Source organism: Rissa tridactyla, chromosome 5 (assembly GCF_028500815.1).
Source record: "Rissa tridactyla isolate bRisTri1 chromosome 5, bRisTri1.patW.cur.20221130, whole genome shotgun sequence".
Classification (NCBI taxonomy): domain Eukaryota; kingdom Metazoa; phylum Chordata; class Aves; order Charadriiformes; family Laridae; genus Rissa; species Rissa tridactyla.
Genome location: NC_071470.1, coordinates 39,710,858 through 39,731,262, shown reverse-complemented (window position 1 = coordinate 39,731,262; position 20,405 = coordinate 39,710,858). Strand labels below are relative to the sequence as shown.

General features: G+C 39.5%; 1 protein-coding gene across 6 annotated transcripts in view; it reads left to right on the top strand.

Annotated features, from left to right (window-relative positions):
- The window catches only part of ALMS1 (ALMS1 centrosome and basal body associated protein), a 77,230-nt gene that overhangs the window by 4,212 nt on the left and 52,613 nt on the right, over window positions 1-20,405 (top strand). For 5 of the 6 annotated variants that reach the window (XM_054202651.1, XM_054202653.1, XM_054202649.1 and 2 more), the window contains exons 2-3: window positions 12,605-12,739; window positions 14,305-14,500. In XM_054202651.1, the coding sequence (XP_054058626.1) occupies window positions 12,605-12,739; window positions 14,305-14,500 (331 nt within the window). Of the gene's footprint in view, window positions 1-12,604; window positions 12,740-14,304; window positions 14,501-19,535; window positions 19,757-20,405 lie in introns of those variants that run through there. The other variant, XM_054202652.1, reaches the window with a different exon arrangement.

Sequence of the window (20,405 nt, the reverse complement as noted above, 5' to 3'; positions counted from 1 at the left end):
CCTGTCAGTGGGCACCACTGAAAAGACTCAGGCCTCATCCTCTTGACATGCACCCTTTAGATATGTATAAGCATTGATAAGATCCCCTCTCAGTCTTCTCTTCTTCAGGCTAAATGGATCCAGGTCTCAGCCTTACTTCCTAATGCTCCATTTCCCAGATCATCTTTGTAGCCTTCTGGTGGACTCTCTCCAGTAGTTCTTTGTCTTTCTTGAACTGGACACAGATGTGTCCTCATCAGGGCAGAGTAGAGGGGGGATGATGACCTCCCACAACCTGCTGGCCACACTCTTTTTAATGCAGGATATCATTTGCCTTCTTGGCCACAAGGGCACATTGCTAGCCTATGATCAACTTCTTGTCTACCAGATCTCCCAGGTCCTTTTCTGCAGAGCTGCTTTCCAGCAGGTCAGCCCCTAACCTGTACTGGTGCATGGGGTTATTCCTCCCTAGGGGTAGGACCCTATGCTTGCCTTTGTCAGGTTGCTCTCCACCCAGCCCTCTAGCCTGTCCAGGTCTCACTGAATGGCAGCACAGCCTTTGGGTGTATCAGCCTCCCAGTTTTGTGTCATCAGCAAAGTTGCTGAGGGTACACTCTGTCCCCTCATCCAGGTCATTGATGAATATGTTGAACAGGACTGGACCCAGTACTGACCCCTGAGGAACACTGCTAGTTACAGGCCTCCAAATGGACCCTGTGCCACTGATCACAACCCTCTGAGCTCTGCCATTCAGCCGGTTCTCAGTCCACCTCGCTGTCCACTCATCTAACCCACACTTCCTACACTTACCTATGAGGATGTTACGGGAGACAGCATTCTGGGCTGCCAGGACAAGAGAGAGGTCAACAAAGTGGCCTGCATCAGGTGGAGGCCACCAAGACACTCAGGAGACTGGAGCATGTGCTGCATGAGGAGAAGCTGCAGAGGCTGGGTTTGTTTGGCCTGAGGAGAAGGAGGTTGAAGGTGAGGATCTGGCAGTGGTGCTTCCCTGCCAGAAGGAGGGCTTAGAGAAAGAAAGAGGAAGACTCTTCTTGGAGGTGCACAGTGACAGGACAAGCAGCAGTGGTGATGTTACAGTAAGGAGAAATTCTAACTGGAGACAAGGAAATCACTTTTTTTATGAAGAGGATGGTGAAGGGCAGACCAGGACCCGCAAAGGTGGTTGAATCTCCATCGTTGGAAATAGTCACAAGTTGACAGGATGAAGCCTGCGCAACCTGATCTAGCCTTGAAGTGAGCCCTGCTTCAAGCAAAAGGTTGGACTAGGTGACCTTCAGAGGTTCTGCCAACGTAAGTTACACTGTGATTACATGAATAAAACTTCTGCTTCAGGCATTAAGGTGTATTACACTAATCAGCTTTCAGATTGCCTTACAGTGCCCATGGCTGAGGTCTGACTGTGAACAGGGAGTGTGCTGTCAGCCTTGGAAGCCTTATTTTCATAGGAAACTGAGCAAAAAATAGGCAGACTTGTTGCAGATCAGCAATGATTAATTTTCCACTTGCCGTTTTAGGACACTCCATAAAGCTATTGATGTTATGAACTTGACAGTGGAAACTATTATTTTTGAAAGATTCAAAACGATGCATTAGCAATCTTTGCAATGTCAGTGTATACTGTGTAAATATACAGGTTGCCTTTCTGTAATGCTTTTAGCGCATCCCCAACAGTTTACTGTGTCATGAATCTTCCCTTGTTGTACTTGAGATCTGCTGGGCTGGTTCTGATCTCTTGTGGCCATTTGAGAGTCCAACATGGGTTGCATGAAAGTAATAAAACTGTTCTGCATTTACACAGCGCCTGATGGTACTGGTTGGTTGTGCCTTCATGCCAGGAGGGAATGGTGTGGGTCTGAAAAGTACTGCTAGCTAGCATGCCAGTCCTTATTGAAAAAACAAGGTACAGCTTAAATACTTTGTGTTTCTCACACCTGACAGCACCAAATCATTGTTACATTTTTCTGAATAATATTTTTGAAGTCAATATTATTTACTGGTATGTTCATAGATGAACTTCTAGTGCTGAACTATTTGCAGACAATGTGAATTTTGTTACTCATTTCAGTAGCTGGATTTAACTGCTAACCATTTTCATACAACTTCTGGTACTGGGCTTCTGACCAAAAAATTGTTTTTGATGTAAAAACTTATTCTGCATTTGAATGAGACTTTTTTTTTTTAAAACTTTGTGTTCTGACGCACAAAGTAAGGTTGGTACGGACTATAAAGCCATGATAAATGAAATTGTTGGGTTATTGTGAAATGGAGTTGCATTTTATGTAGCATTAAGGGAATTCTGAATTTGCATGTAGCCTTTGAAGTGCTTTTGCATGGTGATTGCTTTGCTTTTCCTTGACTGTTCATTACAAGCTGGTAATTGTGCCATGAAAGGAACAAGTAGGTATGAGACGGTGTGACCTACATTCTTTGTGTTCTAGCAAAATTGGTTCTTTAATCATCAGGGACACAGTGGTCAATTGCATGTTTTAGCAGGTAAATATGCGTCTGTTTCGCCATGTTCCTTTGTTCCTTCCTCACAGCTGGGGAAGACCTTGCCCTGCAGCAGTGGGTTGCTGACTCCAAGTGGCGTGAGGCTTGCACTGCACTGTCGTTACAGGTGATGGGAGGGAACTCGCACCTTAGCTTTCTTTGTAAGGCTTCACAGACCGGAGATAAAGTCATGCTACAGGCTAGGAAGCTTGATTTAAGTATTCTTTGTGACAACCTTTTATAGCTTTTTAAAAGTTATTACCGCATAAAATTTGAATATAAACTAGTGGACAAATAAGAACAATAACTTTTTAGTATGTAGTACAAGCTGTGCAGCTATGAAGAAACCTCCAGTGAAGGGATTTCCATCATACATCCTTTGGGTCCAGTTATTCAGCAAATGTGCCTGGGGTTTGTAGTATGGGGACGTTTCTGCATCTGTATTCAAAACTAATTGTGTATATAGACAGACAAATTCATGATTGTCTGAAATATAAAATGTTGTTTATTTAATTATTCATTAATTGTGGGTTTTATATTGTATGCTTGTTTATCCACTAGGAGTAGGCAATAAAGGCACAGAAATGCAAGAATTTAGAACAAAGTAATTGAAACCACTTGAAATAAATTGTTAAGAAAATACCCAGTGTGACTTTGTTAAGGACAATTGATTTCAAACACATTTATGATCATCTTTGAGAGGCTAAGTGATCTAGTAAAAAAAAAATAAAATATGCAGCAAGTTTGGAAGGCATTTCAGGTACAGCTTTTGATTATTTTTCCTGGCTCATTCCTGTTAAGTGTTTTCATTGATAAATTGCATTATTAGTAGATCGTGTAGTCATTGCATGATTAGTAGAATCTAGTGAGACCTAGAAAATAAGTAGATATGGTTATGCTGGGGAAAGTGATTAATACTTTAGAAAATGGTATCGGAATCAGGAATGTTCTTGACAAAATGGGGAAAAATAAGTCCTGAAGTTTGCAGAACGAAATCCAGCAAAAGCAAGTTCAGAGTGGGATCACTTCTAGCACTATTACGTAATCACCTTACTTTGGTGTAAATGCTTGCTTATGTTGGAAGAGTTGGTCCTGAACTCCACTGCCTGTTTTTGCAGGGTTGATGATTTTCCAGCAGCATGTTCAGACAGATAAGGAAACTGAAACACAGATTTGTACTGAATTAAGCTGGCCATGTACCTCTGACTTTTAGGAGAGAGAAATGAGATGAAGTGTTTGGAAGAAATGATAGTGTATTTCTGATGTTTTGGGAAGATCAGATTGTTAGAATTACTCATCTAGGGAGTCCTTTCCCATATCTCTCTAGGTCTTTTACTTTGTTATGCTGTGTTCTATTGTATGATATTTTTATTAAGACCCACTGAAAATATCCCAGTAAAGTAAGAAGAGCTAAGCCTGGATATTCAAACTTTCAATGGTTCAAAACTGAGAAATGTTCGTATTTCTTTCTATGAAATGTAACATCAATTAAGAATGCCGAATGAATGTTGCTGTTCCTCCCATTTAAGTTAATGGCACTATGTTGTGTGGGGGTGGTTGTAGTTGTTCAGCTTTATTTTTGTCTTTTCCTCTCATTATGTATTTAGCAGCAAAAGCTAACTTTTGATCTATTAGATTTCAGGAAGAAAAACCTTGTTAAATTTTCTTCATCCGAGTTTAATTATATGGAAACCCTCAGAGATGATTATACTCGTTTAGTAAATCCTAATTTATTTCTTGCTTGCAACTGCTTTGTTATGTACCCTGGTACACACAGTGCTAATATGTGGCAGATCTCTTCCGTTGCGCTGTTTCTTTAATATTGCTTTTTGGTATAAGGATTAAAAATGAAATAATGAAACAGAATGTTCTGTTGCCTGTTTCCTTTGCTTCCTTCCAGCTGCTAACCTACAAGGTCCTAGTGACTTGGCTCCCTTTTGAAAAGGAGAGATTACTTCCCTCATGGTATTTTGTTAATGCAGTGTCAGGTTCCTTTAAAGAGCAATTCTAAATGCACAGGCACAGCCTTATGTATGCACCATGAGAAGCTACAGCTGATGAGTATGTGGGCCTTAAGTCCTTCGAGCCATGGTATTTGTTATTTGAAAACACAAATCAGGCTTGGGTGCTAGCAGGAGAATCCTACTTGTATGGGAAGTATTTGACTTCAGGAAGTGATCATCTTTCCTTAAGGTCCTTCTGTTACTTCAGTACCTCAAGCATGCTTGGCTTTTGATTCCATTTGGTTTCAGAGCATAAAATTTGGATATAAGCAGTTGTGGATTTATGCAGTTGTGTAAAGCTTGCCTTTTTTTTGTTTGTTTTCTTTGAAGGAAACTTTGAAAGAGCAAATTCCAAAGAAGTCTTAGGCTTTTGTGGGAAGATTTTATGAAATGCATTGGTATAACTAATACAATTTGTAAGAATCATGGGCATGGCTCTTGTGATGTACGAGAGTTGAACGATTTAAGTAGTGGTATTGGAATGGGTAAATGTATTGGTTTCACTGAGCATTTGCTAGGTGGGCTGCTCTGAAGCTGGGGAGGTATTGCTTCTTGATTTATAGAGCTTTTTATTTATTGAGTGGCTGTTTTCTCAGGATGGTTGCCTTCCTGGCAGAATCAGTCATTGGTGGTAATTTTTTCTTTCACATGAGGTTTCTTGGGTTGAACACTACTGGTGTTTCTGAGGGGCGTGTTTCAGTGGAGAATTCCTGACTAATTGTATCGCTTTTTCGGGGGTCCTGTTTCATCTCCCTTCCATCCCATCCCACACCCCAAATCAAATCTGCTTCCACTCCCACCCCCCAATAGCACTGCAGACAGATCAATAGCTTATGGGCATTTTGATAAGAAATGTTGACAAACAGTGAGCTGGAAATCAGAACTGATAAACCTGGATGGAATTGGAAGACTAACAATGAGTGTTTCTTGCTTTTCCGTCATTGTATTTTTGCCTGCTTGCTTAAACAAAAAAGAATCACAGAATCTTCAGAGTTGGAAGGGACCTCTAGAGATCATCTAGTCCAACTCCCCTGCTAGAGCAGGATTGCCTAAAGCACATCCCTCAGGGCTGCATCCAGGCAGGTCTTGAAAGTCTCCAGAGAAGGGGACTCCACAACCTCCCTGGGCAGCCTGTTCCAGTGCTCTGTCACCCTCACCGTAAAGAAGTTTTTCCGTGTATTTGAACGGAACTTCCTATGTTCCAACTTGTGCCCATTGCCCCTCGTCCTGTCACTGGGAACCATTGAAAAGCGTCTGGCACCATCCTCCTTCAACCCACCCTTTAGATACTTGTATGCCATAATAAGGTCTCCCCCCAGCCTTCTCTTCTCCAGGCTAGAGAGTCCCAGCTCTTTCAGCCTTTCCTCATAAGGGAGATGCTCTAGTCCCTCAATCATCTTAGTTGCCCTACGCTGGACTCTCTCCAGCAGTTCCCTGTCCCTCTTGAACTGGGGAGCCCAAAACTGGACGCGGTATTCCAGTTGTGGCCTCACCAGTGCAGGGTAGAGAGGGAGAATGACCTCCTCTGACCTACTGGCCACACTCTTCCCTATGCAGCCCAGGATTCCATTGGCCTTTTTGGCAACAAGGGCACATTGTTGGCTCATGGATAATTTACTGTCCCCCAGGACCCCCAGATCTTTCTCCTCAGAACTACTTCCCAGCAGGTCCACCACTAACCTATACTGGTGCTTAGCATTCTTCCTCCCCAGGTGCGGGACCCTACACTTGCTTTTGTTGAACCTCATCAGGTTCTTCTCTGCCCAGCTCTCCAGCCTGTCCAGGTCACGCTGGATAGCAGCACGACCCTCTGGAGTGTCAGCCACCCCTCCCAGTTTGGTATCATCAGCGAACTTGCTGAGGATACGCTGTCCCATCATCCGGGTCATTAATGAATATACTGAACAAAATTGGACCAAGTATTGACTCGTTTCTTTTTTATATGAGGGAGGTGCATGCTGCAAAATCATTTGAATTATGTTTTAACAGGAATTGACTCTCTAAATATCTTTTCTCTACAGTTCTGCCACTTTATTCTAGTCTGCCACTTTGCAGATCACTTCCTGTGTTCATGATACTATAGCATCACTGTGACAATGACAGCAGCTATTTACATGAAATATTAATATAGGTAAAGGATATCATATTATCTATTTGTGATACTAACATTTATTTCATATCATATTTCATGTTTTCATTCATGCTTTAATCTCTTTGGCTTGTGATGCTGTAGGTGTTGTTCTTTTTGACTTTCTCTCATAATCTACAGGCAGACAGATGAAATTTTAGACCATCAAATAAGAGATGTGCGTTACAGTCAGACTACTTGGGGAATGAGCTGTGCCGCTGACTTGCCATATTGTTGTACACTAAGTTCTCTGTGCCTAGTAAAAGGAGGATAAATATTTATCATGCATATTCTAAAGTAGTTCTATGAATCAGTGTGTTGAAACATTTTTGGGTCTTTGCATGGAAGGCACTGTGTAAGTAGTCTTAGCAATAGTAATACCGCTTTGATTCCTTCCTCTTCTCAGTGACTGAGTATTTGAGCCTTTGGTTGCTCTGGATATAATTGTACTCCGAATCTTCTAGAATATTGCTATTTGTAGTAATTGCATCATAACTCATTAGCATTTCTCCACCAATTTCTTCTTGAGAAATCTCCATATGATACATCTCTGGCTCTGTTTTCCCAAAATAAGACTGGTCGAACCTATTCCAAATTCTGATGTGAAATGAATGGGTTTTGAAAACTGTTAAGTGCCAAGGGAGCATTTGTGAGGAGGAAGTACTTGTGGGAAAGAAATTTCCACAAAGTGGAAGCTCATCTGTACTTTGTTCTTCTATATTTTTATTTTATACCCGTTTGCCCAAGACTTGCTCAAGTTAAATTTTCTGAGGAAGATTCTTGCTGACTTCATTTGATAGTGAATTGTGGTGCGTCTCTTTTTTTTGTTTCATTCTGTAATAAAATATTTTGGTAAAAGATTAAGATATGAAGCTACAGGTAAGAGGAACCAGTTCAGATCATGTTTTTCGTGCCTTTTTTTTTTTTAGTGTTGTGACAATGAATATGTCACTCCAGGTGCATTGAAACTATGGAAAAATTCAAAGTTTGGCTATAAGATTTAGTGAAATTATTATCTTGGTCGTATTTTCTTTAGGTTGCCAGTCAACTTTTTATTTATTTATTCTGAAAGTAAGTTAATCAGTAGGTTTTGGGAACTGAAGAGTTCTCTTCATGAAAAGTGGTTCCTCTGGCATGCTGGTGGGTAGAGGGAAGTCTGTGATACAGCTCCTGTAGCATAGAAAAAAGATTTTAATTTAAGTGGATGACAGATATACAAGTAATTAAATGATTTTGAGAGGAATTGCTCACCATAGGCTAAAGAAGGTCATTTTAAAGGGAAGAATGAAGAATAACATGCACAGTTCAGTTGTTTAGTCTTTTGTTCATTGTGTGCATCTTGTCATTACTCATCCATTTTAGTATGTTCTGGAATACCCACTTAATTAGCTATGCTCAACATATCTAAATAAAATCAGTACCCTTTTTTTTTAATTAGTTTTCTAATCACGGTATGGGTCCCTTACCTAATGCTATTAATTTCCAGTACCATACACTATTAATTTCCATTTGGATTAATAAAATTACCCTTTTCTGAAGATGTGTATTGTAAAACCAAAATTTCAATAATAGGCCTTAATTAAATTACCAAATGGCTACTGGAATGCTTTGCCTTCGGAGCTATTGTCACGTACACTTCAGTGCTGCTTCTTTTAGTGACTTGATTAGTGTGAACAATAGGAACTAGGGGAATGTGATAGGGATTGTGTATATGCATAGAGGCTACAATTATTATCTTTAGTGCGGATACAAAGCCCAAACAAACTTATTTTGTGCAGTGAATTAATTTGGAAGAGTAGTTTCTGCCTGGCTGAGTCCTAGTTTCATAGGTGTGATCTATGCATGATCCGTAATTAACATTTTCCTTTTGAGTGCTCTAGGTTTTTTAAACTTAGGCAAAAATATTCTTGCCATTGCAATTAATTTACTTTACAGTGCTGGCCTGCATAGAAAGCTGTATCGTGTTTTTATTTCAGTGACGCTATTTTGTGGAAGGATTTAAGATGACATATGGCCCTGAAATTCTGGAATTTTATGAGATAACTATGTAGAATTGAGGTTTTTGTAACTGTGCCTGAAAAATGCAGAGGTGTTGCCCCAATGATGTTCTTTAGTTTGCAGTTGGACATTTGAGTAAGTGGCTTATTTTAAAGGGGAAAAACTGGACATTTAAGGGGTAAAAGGAAAAGTCCTGAACTGGAACCTCATCTTACAAATGAAGTGGGCTGTATTTTCCAGGCAGGAAGAGTTTAAGAGTTACATGGGCATAATTGGGGCTGAAACTAACTGGAGTCCGTGTGGTGCTTTGCCAGTGGGTCTTGGCAGTCCCCTGACCAAATGCTCTTTAAAGGCAAGAGAAGTTCAGCCTGTCTTCAGCTCTGCATGTTCTCAGGCTTCTTAAGGGTGAAAATAAGCTATTTACAGGAAGCTTGGATGCCTGGTAATTGGGAATTAGAGGGGAAGGCCCAAGGTCTCTCTCTGTAGATGACAACCAAGCCACTGGATGGTGATTATTACAGGTTAGTCAAAATTGAAGGGGTTTTCCTCAGTTTATCTTGGAAATTTGTAAATCCACTGTCTCTGTGGCAGAATTAATGGCTTCTTAGGAACATAAGAGATGGAGAAAGATTCATTTGTGATGGCTGTAATTTATTTTTTGTAGATGGATTGAAGATGTTGGTATGCTTTGTATAAGAATCGCAATCAACTGAGGTGCCATAAATAGTCAAGAGTGAACTCACCTTTCCTAAGTTCCAATATGGACTAGCAGTCCTGTAACAAATTAAAAAAAAACAAAAAAAAAAAAAACAAAAACAACTTAAACTTTCATTCACATCCTTTCCAGCGTTTTGGTGCGTTAAGAAGAATGAAACAGAATTTAGGTTTCAGTTTAGCTAATCTAGTAGGTGGTATTCACATTTAAAGAAAGCAATCTCAAATGCTGAATTTTGTGTGTTTCTTTTACATTGAAACAGGTTTATGTTCTGGACTTTTCTCTAAGTTTGTGTCTGATCTCTTCTCTTAGAATGTAATTAATGTCTTTATGCAAGCTCTTATGGCTGGCTTTTTTAATGATAAAAGCTGTATTGTAGTTTCAGCTGGGATGAAGTTGACTTTCTCACTAGTGGCTGGTATAGTGCTATGTTTTAGATTTGGGATGAAAATAGTCAAGGCCTTTTCTGCTCCTCATATCGCCCTGCCAGCGAGCAGGCTGGGGTAGCACAAAAAGCTGGGAGGAGACACAGCCAGGACAGCTGACTCCAACTGACCAAAGGGATATCCCATACCATGTGACGTCATGCTTAGTGTATAAAGCTGGGGGAAGAAGAAGGAAGCGGGGGGGGGGGGGGGGGGCGCGTGTTTGGAGTTATGACGTTTGTCTTACCAGGTAACTGTTATACATGATGGAGCCCTGCTTTCCTGGAGATGGCTGAACACCTGCCTGCCCATGGGAAGTAGTGAATGAATTTCTTGTTTTGCTTTGCTCGCATATGTGTGGCTTTTGTTTCACTTATTAAACTATCTTTATTTCAACCCACGAGTTTGTTTTTTTTTCACTTTTACTCTTCCTGTTCTCTCCCCATTCAAACTGTGGGAGTGAGTGAGTGGCTGCATGGTTCAAGCTGATGACTGGCGTTAAACCGTGACAGGTTGCAAATGGTATGCTCAGTCCATAGAATCGTAGAATCATTGAGGTTGAAAAAGACCTTTAAGATCATAAAGTCCAACCGCTAAACTAGCACTGCCAAGTCCTAAACCATGTACCTAAGTACCACATCTACATGTCTTAAATACCGCCAGGGACGGTCACTCACCCACTTCCTTGGGCAGCCTGCTCCAATGCTTGACAAGCCTTTTGTGAAGAACCTTTTCCTAATATCCAATCTGAAACCTCCCCTGGCACAACGTGAGGCCATTTCCTCTTGTCCTATTGCTTGCTACTTGGGAAAAGAGACCAGCACTCACTTTGCTACAGCCTCCTTTCAGGTAGTTGTAAAGAGTCATAATGTCTTCTCCCCTCAGCCTCCTTTTCTCCAGACTAAAACACCCCAGTTCCCTCAGCTGCTCCTTATAACACTTGTGCTCTAGACCCTTCACCAGCTTCGTTGCCCTTCTCTGGACCCGCTCCAGCACCTCAATGTCTTTCTTGTAGTGACAGACCCAAAGCTGAACACAGTACTCGAGGTGTGGCCTCACCAGTGCCGAGTACAGGGGGATAATCATTTCCCTAGTCCTTGTTGCCACACAATTTCTCATACAGGCCAGGATGCTATTGGTCTTCTTGGCCACCTGGGCACACTGCTGGCTCATATTCAGCCAGCTGTCGACCAACACCCCCAGGCCCTTTTTCACTGGGCAGCTTTCCAGCCACTCTTCCTCAAGCCTGTAGTGTTGTGTGGGGTTGTTGTGACCCAAGTGAAGGACCCATCGCTTTTTGAACCTCATACAATTGGCCTTGTCCTATCAATCCAGCCTGTTGAGATCACTCTGTAGAGCTTTCCTAATCTCAAGGAGATTGACACTCATGCCCAACTTGGTGTTGTCTGCAAACTTACTGTGGGTGCACTTGATCCCCTTGAACAGATTGTTGATGAAGATATTAAAGAAAATGGACCCCAGTACTGAGCCCTGGGGAACACCACTTGTGACCAGCTGCTGACTGGAGTTAACTCCATTCACCACAACTCTTTGGGCCCAGTCATCCAGCCAGTTTTTCAACCAGTGAAGAGTATGCTTGTCCAAGCCATAAGCAGCCAGTTTCTCCAGGAGAATGCAGTGGGAAACAGTGTCAAAGACTTTACTAAAGTCTAGATAGACAACATCCAAGTCTTTCCCTCGTCCACTAAGCGGCTCACCTTGTGATAGAATAAGATCAGTTTAGTCAAGCAGGACCTGCCTTTCATAAACCTCTGCCATTTGCTGTCTTGGACAATAAAAATACCTCCAAGCGTAGCTTGGCTTTTAAAAAATATTATTATTAGTGAGTTAAACTGGAACTAGAGTCAACATGAGGAAGAGGATGAGGGCAAGGAGGGGTATTAAAGAGATGGGGGAGCTACAAGTTCTTTTTCTGGTTGAGGCCTCATGTTATATTGCTGCGTTAATATTACCTGATGTTCTCCAGTGGTAGTCCCCACTTTTTTTTTTTTAAGCTGGTAACTACTTTCCTGGAACATTTTTGTTTGGGCTGAATCTTGGTGTTCCAGAAATGTCTCTTTTCGCCATTATATACCATTGTGTTTGAACCTGGCTGTCTGTATTGTCTGGGGAAAGCTGTTACAGTCGTGACCTCCAGCATGAGATATTATAGAAGAGAAATTTTGTTCTGACTGCAGAACAGCTTTCTCTCTTACCTTGTGGGGGAAAAAAATGTTACATCTGCTTTTCCAGGCTGAAGTCTAATTTAACTTCAGTTCATGCCCTCAAAGCCTGTCAGGTATTGCTAAATTATAATTTAGAAATCAACCTAGACTTGCTTTAAGATATTTACATAAGAAGCCTTTTAAAATTTAGGTTACAACATTGATACAAGTAAAAACCTTCTTTGTTAATATAATTACTTTTTAAAAAAACCCAACAACCACTGTTAATAAACCAGACAGGACAAATGCTAAACCTGACTTTGATCAAGGTGATGAGTCTTTTTGGTATTTTGTGATTTATTTAGAACTGCATGTACGTGGATTGGAAATGAGAAATAAATTTCTGGCCCTCAGAAATGATTGGCTAATGTGCAGAAGCTCATGTTCACTGTTTCTTGCGATCTGAAGTGGCAAATGAACCTACCCCTTCTTGTTAAGTTTTGGAAGTCTGGATTGAATTTAGGTCACTGCCTAAGTATGTTGAGGCACGTGCCTCACTTCGGGTGTTGGGGATGGCTTGAATATTTTATATATTTTGTTGTCCATTACTTAAATATATACACATGTTGAAATACCAAGAAATTATTTTGTATTTTAAAAACACATATCGTTTCTTTTAGCCTATTGCAACAACTCCACCACATTGTGGCCGGAAGGAGGAATCCTTAAGCCGCAGCAGTAGCGAAACCCAGGCATCCGTTACCAGTGGGATCTCCCTAGGAGAAGCAATACGTCAGAAAACTGCCATTAATTGGGTATTTGTACTGTGCTTTGTTTTGTTTGTGGTTGAAGGATAATTACAAGGATGAAAATAATATAAAGTGCTTTATCTGTATAATTTAGACCTCCACCTTCCCGCCCTGTAAAGATCTGTGTTTCTTGGACCTGCACAAAAATAGGACTGTTGTGAACTTTGTCAAGTCATCTAGTCTAGTCTTGATTCAAGTGCTACAAACCTTTTTTGACGCGTTCAAAACTGAATCCCTAGTAGTTCAGGGATCTTTTTTTTTTTTTTTTTAACACCCCCCCCCTTCTGTTTTCTGGTTATAAACCTAGTATATTTTCCAGTGTAATGTTTTCTTCTTTGCAACACTATCTTTGATATATATGCAGTTTGTAATTAGCTGTAATCCTGGTCCTGCTACTGCCTTTAAATTACCAGATCTGTCTACTTCAAAATAGATGATTTACACGTTACCACGTGAACTAAAGCATGTCTCTGTGCTATCTAACTACTTTTAGACTTAGTTTTAATTATGTGTTCCATATGTGATGAAGGAAAACCGTACTCACATCGTGATACAGTCATAGTAGTTCTAGCTGATGGATATGCTTCCAAATATTTAATTACTCTGAGAATTGCATAAGATCACAGGTGTTTTGAAAAGACGGATTGTATCAAAAATTTTATTTCCAAATGGTTATAAGAATCTTGTGCAAAAATTATAGTTTATATAGCAAAATGCTAAAGTGAAAAGTAGCTTTTAATATGTTAGTAGTGTTTCAAAAGGCAGAAGAGCTTGCAGCTATTAAGTAGGGATAGTACTGTACCTCTGCCAATTCACTGGAACACTTAACGTATATGTAATTATAAGTTACATATGCTGATGATGGTTTCCCTTATAAGTGATAGATAGTCTTAATTCTCTACGCTGAAGACTGGTCTGTGCCTTTTCCAAAATTAAAATGTATCTGTTTAATTATTTCCCAAGTAATCCCAATGCAAATTCGTTAATGAGGTATCTGAACTAAAGATGCTCTTCCCCATTTGAACATGAACTGAAAGTCTTTTTCTTAAAATATACCAAAGAGTTGACTGGGATTCTCAAGGCATTATCTGTGTGACCTCAGATTTCTGTAACTAGAGACTTCCTTTAAAGACAAACCAGAAGCTGTTCTGCTTGTTACTCCCCCGATTGTACGATGCAAACCATGTTTACTACACAGTGTCAGGAACTGAATTGGCCCAGCATCCTACTGAAGGATTTTTCTTTCTAAGTGAGAGATTTCATTCTGGTTTGTAAAAAGCCTTCTGTGGTGGCAGGATTTGGAGATGAAGCTCAGTTTCGGACAAGTGATGGAAGAGTGGGGATCAGATAATAAGCAATAACAACTTAAGCAGTAGTGAGAACTGACTGTGGACTTCATCAGTTCATAGTGCATCATAATTCTTTTACATTAAAAACTGAGTATTCGTATAGGAAATACAATTCAGAAGCAATGATTCCATTGTTTCATAACTTAGTCTTTATTTCCTTTGGAAATATGCCTTATAAAACTTTCTTGAGTTTGAGCACTTTTTTTGCCCACCTGTTCTTAGGGTATCGAGTCATGGTATCAACTTCCAGCAGAAGTGGATGCCAGCCATTTAACTGCTGCCTCGGAGACAAAGCTTGGCCTGACTTGTGGTAGAAATGACCTGACAGAGTTCCCTACTCTGGAGGAAGGAGTGTTGCCTTCAGCAGAAGCATCTAGAAAGCAGTCTCCTGGAGATACAGCACACGGCTTACTGCTGGGTATGTTCAAAGTTGCCTTTTGTTCAACTGCTAAACAATTAGGATTTTACTTTTAAATTAATTCCTAACCTGGGTTTGACTTCTTTTAGTGAAAACTGGTGTTTAAAAATGCATTCTGTGTAATTTTATTGTCAACGCCCATCTTCAAAATGAGATAGAAGGCTTGTGTACCTTTCTTGGGTCCTTTAACAGGTGAATTGATTATCTTTGGTCTCAGGTAAAACTGTAGTCTTGTTTTCCTTTAGAATTAATAGTAAACCTGAGTAAAGTTAGAAATTTTTGGTGTTGCATCTAGGTGAGGTGATAGTTCTCTGTGTCCTCAAAATCTGTATTAATTTGTTAGTCAAAAATCTTTGTTAATTTCAAAACAGTGGATAGAATAGTAGATGTAATCGTATTGATAACACGAAAAACTGTGTGGCAAGAGTGTGTGCATGCTTGCACTCCTTTTTCATGAATTCAAACTACTGTGTACTGTTCCTGTGTTTCACTGCTTCTTATAGGATTTCTTTATACACAAAGTAATCTCCGAATACAGTTTTAAAAGGTTTTCAATAGCCCTTTACAAAGGTATCTTATAAGTGTTACTGCTCTTTAATTAATTGGTATATGTATTCCTTTTCAGATAAGAGGAAAAACTGAGGCATTATAGCTAGAAGTACTGTACTACTGCAAGATTTAACCCATATAAAGGGATTTCCTTATGTAGGAAGTTAGCATAACAAAGACTACATGGAAGAGAAAGGTGGTAATTATTTACAGAATGTCTCAGTAAGTTCATGTTTACACACTTACACGGTTGTACTCACAAGCACCAGCTCTTGTTTTTATTTCCCAAGTGGTCTAGCTTGCCTGTAACATGGCAGCCTGGGATGGTGCTTTGCTGTACTCCGCTGTACTTAACAACTCACTGTTGAGCTAACAGGAAAAGGAGCTGTGTATATGAAATGCAGCAACCTTGTTGTTAATGTCCCATTGTCAGAGCACAGGACCTTCTGCTAACGAGTCCTCTCTACTGGCGCTTAACCACAAGTTTATGCACACATTCTTACTTCATTCATATCAATAGTAATGTATTTGTTACAAGTCCTTACATTTCTCTCTGGGTTTGGACAATGGCTATATTGTAATGTACCACATTAATGTGGATATTGATTCGTTCCAATATATTGGTCATCTTGGCCTCAGAATGCGTTTGCAATTGGTATGCTATCTTCAGTATTGATCATAGCGCTAAGATGTGAAAACCTGTGTGCAGTGTATTGGTATATTACAAGTGTTATCATTAACAACACAATTTGAAATACAAAAAAGCCTGCAGAGTGTTAAAAAACTAATTGTAATACAGCTGTGAGCATCCTTTAAGAATAGTATACCAGTGGTGAATAGTTAGGGTTTCTGCATCGCTTAATTGTAACTTCTCATCCTTTAGCTGCTGCTTCTATTTATTGTGATTCACCAATAAGTTTGTTCCAGCCATACTAATCCCAGTGTAGCACTCTTCCACATTATATAATTCTGATTAGCAAATGCACGATATGGATGGACACTGTATATGTTTCATCCTCGATATATACAAGAAGGTTGTTACTGTTTTTTCTATGTGGGGTTCAGTTTTATGATGTGATCCCCACCAGACCAGGTACAGGGAAAGAACATGCATGCAGCTGTTTCCAGAATCATAGCCGAGAGAAATGTTAACTGATAATTGGTACTTGCGTGCAAGTAGTTGTTGCTGCATTGAAGTACAGCGTTCTTCAGGTTGCTTTCATGTAGAACAGATGAATTTGTTACACCTCCATTTTTCATAAGGCGTTTTTAGCTCCATTAATACACCATTAGTGATGCATCAAGTTCTTAACTTTAGATATCCAAAGTGATTGATGGATTATTTTCGGTAATGCTAGTGGGGTTTGTGCATCTATTATTTGGCAGTCATCTTTATTTTTGACATAAAATATCCTGGGTTTTATTTCTCCTAATGACATGGTTGTATTTGTTCCATGCCTAGTACTTACACCAGTCTAGACACTGTTGTTTTGGTCTTCCCTCCTCCCCCCAACTGTTCAGATTATTTACATTTTTGTGGCAAAACCCCCCTACTTATAGTGTTTAATATTCTATTAGTAGTCCTTATTGCTAGTGCTTGTGTTTGGGTGCCATTTATATTACTGCCAGTAATATTTTCCAGTTCTAACACCACTTCAGAAAAGCTAAGCATTTCTATTGCTTCCTTTCACATCTAATCATCGCAGTTTAGTTGAAGATTGGTTTGAGAAGTTCCAAGATTTAATATTTCACCTTTATCCATCCTTGGTTACATTCACTTTCATCCATGTGGAGTCAGAGTATTCTGTTCTGGTGATATAATTTTTTTAGTCCACTGGTAGTAGTACATCTTTGAAAAAGAAAACTTCTTTTTATAATGCAGCATTATTCTCTGCGTCTTAAGACACAAACCATGTTACTGATTCATTGTAATAATGTCTAATAATCCTCAAAATAATGGAAACAGAGACGCTCACTTTCTTCACTCATTGCTCTTAATGATAAGAAATATATCTGTCCCCAACAAGATAAACTTGTTTCTCTTGGAAATAAAGCCAACTTTTGTCAGATCCACTTTTCTTTTACCTTTATTTGCTCATATTTTCTTTTTGTTTTTTAACTTCAGGCTTCAGCTGTGACAATTAATCTGTAAGGAATATCTTTCACTTCTTGTAAGTGTGCATTTAACGAAACCAAAAACAGCAAAAGCAGAGCTAAGCAATGTATAGTTAACAATACTTATATGGCTGAAGTGGTTTGCTTTCTCTTCTGTGCTATCTATGGAAGATAAACCTAGACAAGACTGTTATTGATAGCTGTTTTAATTACCCAAGCTGGAATATTGTCCTTGCTTGCCTTACTTTAGTTGTGTTCTTTACATTTATTGCATTTCTGCTTCCTTATGCGTCCACGTTACTACGCTAAACAACTGTTCACCAGACCCCCAGACATGACTGTTATCCATTGATTCCACTCTTAAATTAGCAGTTGTTGCATTTAGGTATAGATTTCTATTTTTTTTTTTTTTTCAACTCTTAAATGCTAGTTCTGACAACAAATTTGATCATGCACTGTGCGTTAACTTTTGGCTTTCAAAGTGTTGTGGTTTAACCCCATCTGGCAACTAAGCACCAGGTAGCTGCTCGCTCACTCTCCCCATGGTGGGACTGGGGTGAGAATCAGAAGAGTAGAATTGAGAAAACTTGTGGGTTGAGATAAAGACAGTTTAATCAGTAAAGCAAAAGCTGCGCACATGCAAGCAAAACAGAACAAGGAATTCATTAACTACTTCCCGTTGGCAGGCAGGTGTTCAGCCATCTCCAGGAAAGCAGGGTTCCATCATGCATAATGATGGTTCCTTGGTAAGACAAATGTCATCGCTCTGAACGTCCCCCCCTTCCTCCTTCTTCCCCCAGCTTTATAAACTGCTCATGACATCACATGGTATGGGATATCCCTTTGGTCAGTTGGGGTCAGCTGTCCTGGCTGTGTCTCCTCCCAGCTTTGTGAGTGCCCTCCACCTCCATGTTGGCCCGTATGAGAAGATGAAAAGTCCTGGATGCCGTAGCAACAACTAAAATATTAGTCTGTTATCAACATTATTCTCATGCTAAATCCAAACCACAGCAGTATACCATCTGCTAGTAAGAACATTAACTCTATCCCAGCCGAAACCGGGATGCAAAGTTATCTCTGTCTTGATTTCAATTGAATTGTTAATTTTTCCTGTGCAAACATTTGTGTATGTATATTGTAACTTACTGTTATGTCATTTGTTAACTGCTTCTTACCTGATGATAAAGCCTGTTTTTCTTTACTTTTATGACACTCCACCTAGACTCCTTTTATGCATATACTTTCATACACTTCCTTGGAAACGCATAACTTAACAATGCTGTTACTAAGCCCAAAGTATTTCTTTTTGTATTGATATCCCTTAGAGGATCACTCTGGAAAATCAAATATTACCCCCTCCCATTAGATTATTATATTTGTGACTCACTTTTCCAGGATGTTACTGAAATTGCTGAATAAAGATGCTTCTAAGGCTGGTTTCACTACGTCATTGTGCTAGGTTTTTCCACAAACAAAATTATTATGGGGAAATAACATGATTGCTTGTGATATTTTAAAATAAACCTGTGTTGCATCCAGTTAACTGCAAGTTCAACTTGCAATTTGCTATTCCTATAACAACTGGTGTAATCTTACTTGTTGGTTTTTGTTTGTTCTGAAGTTAAACAACTGCTTAAGGGGATGGAGTTGAAATTGCCTTGGGAATAGCCTGGTAAACATTCATGGCAGCTCCTGAGGGTTTTATGAGTTTAGCTATTATTACCATTTGCTCATTTTCATCAGTTTGTGGTTATTTTGATAATGCTTTGATCCATCCTTTGTGAAGGAGCCTGTAAGAAGAGAGAGAACATCTGTCTGGTGGATCTGTATCCAGAGGTTCTGAACCCCTCTGAGGCTCAAGGTTCCATGCCTTCCACTGTAGGTCTCGCACTGATGGCTGCAACTATTCTTTGTGTTTCGTGGTATGCTTTCTTCGGAGATTGAACTCGGTTTTGGTAACTTGGATTATCTGGTTCAAAAAATTGCTGTTTCTCTGCTTGAACCTTTTGTTTACTTGTTCAGGGGTTCTCTGCTACACGGTTCTCTGTCAGCTTTATGGTGGTGAATATACATGGATTTCTATGAGGGAAAACAAGACAGAAGATGACTTCTATCTGTAAAGGCAGAATCTGGGATTAGGTTAGTTTTTGTAGAGGTAATACATCTGCTGAAGGAACTTTTAAAATCCTGTGTATGATACAAAAGCATTAAAGGAAAGACCAGTGCTTTTTTTGGTTTCTTAGAAACTTCAGGTACTTTACTGGAAATCCCAAATGTTTGCCAATACAGACTTAATATGTTGCTTTAGTCTACACTGAACACTAAGCACTGTCCCTTGCTGCCATGAGGCTTTTTTTTTTTTTTTCTTAAGACAATGTGTTAGGAAGATGAAGTGAGATTCTATTCCGGCATAACAACACAGGCAGACAAAGCTTGGTACGCCTGAATCAATTGCTGGTTGCTGTGGATTTGGAGCTACTTCTGAGATGTTTTTGCAGAAGTTTTCTCCTTTATGAAATAAAAAGCACTCTTGACTGCCTCATCTTTGGGCCTATGGACAGCTTTGTAATTAAAAGCCATGTGTACATCACGGTGAGTTGCTGTCTGGCTGCATTTGGTTAATACTGAATATTTTGTTTTACCATATAGGAAATTCTGGTTTAAGACAGATATTAAAAAGTGGAAGGACATGGCAGGTTAGGCATGCTTTGTTTTTGCTTACATCTTCTATATAGAATTGTTGTATTTAGTATATTTTATAGCATTTTGTCAACATTATTGTGGTTTGCAGAACTGGAATCCATTTTGTCAAGAAAAATTTCCTGATATTTGTCAAGGTTTGTGTTTTAAATACAACTGGAATTAAAGAGAAAGCATAAGGTTTTTTAATAAGATGCAAAGCTATAAGAATTCTGTATACTGCTGGTATTTTATTTGTTGTTCTCTAGTGAGTGTGCCAGTAGCTACCGCCTTTTTTTGTATGCACTTAAATTTCCAGATATGGGAGGAAAGGTGAGAGGGAAGCGAGAAACATAAGCTGTAATACTAATCTATTCCTTCTTCTCTTCAAAAAGTGTTTTGAATTTCATTTGGGGAGAAGGGGGGGGGAACTCACAATGACAGTTGTATTGCAATTGCTCCTGCTACATTGTGGAACAGATTGATAAAGCCAAGAAGGTTTTGTTTTTGTTTTGCCTTCCTTTTTTTATCTTCCACAAATGGCAATTTGACTCTGGCATTC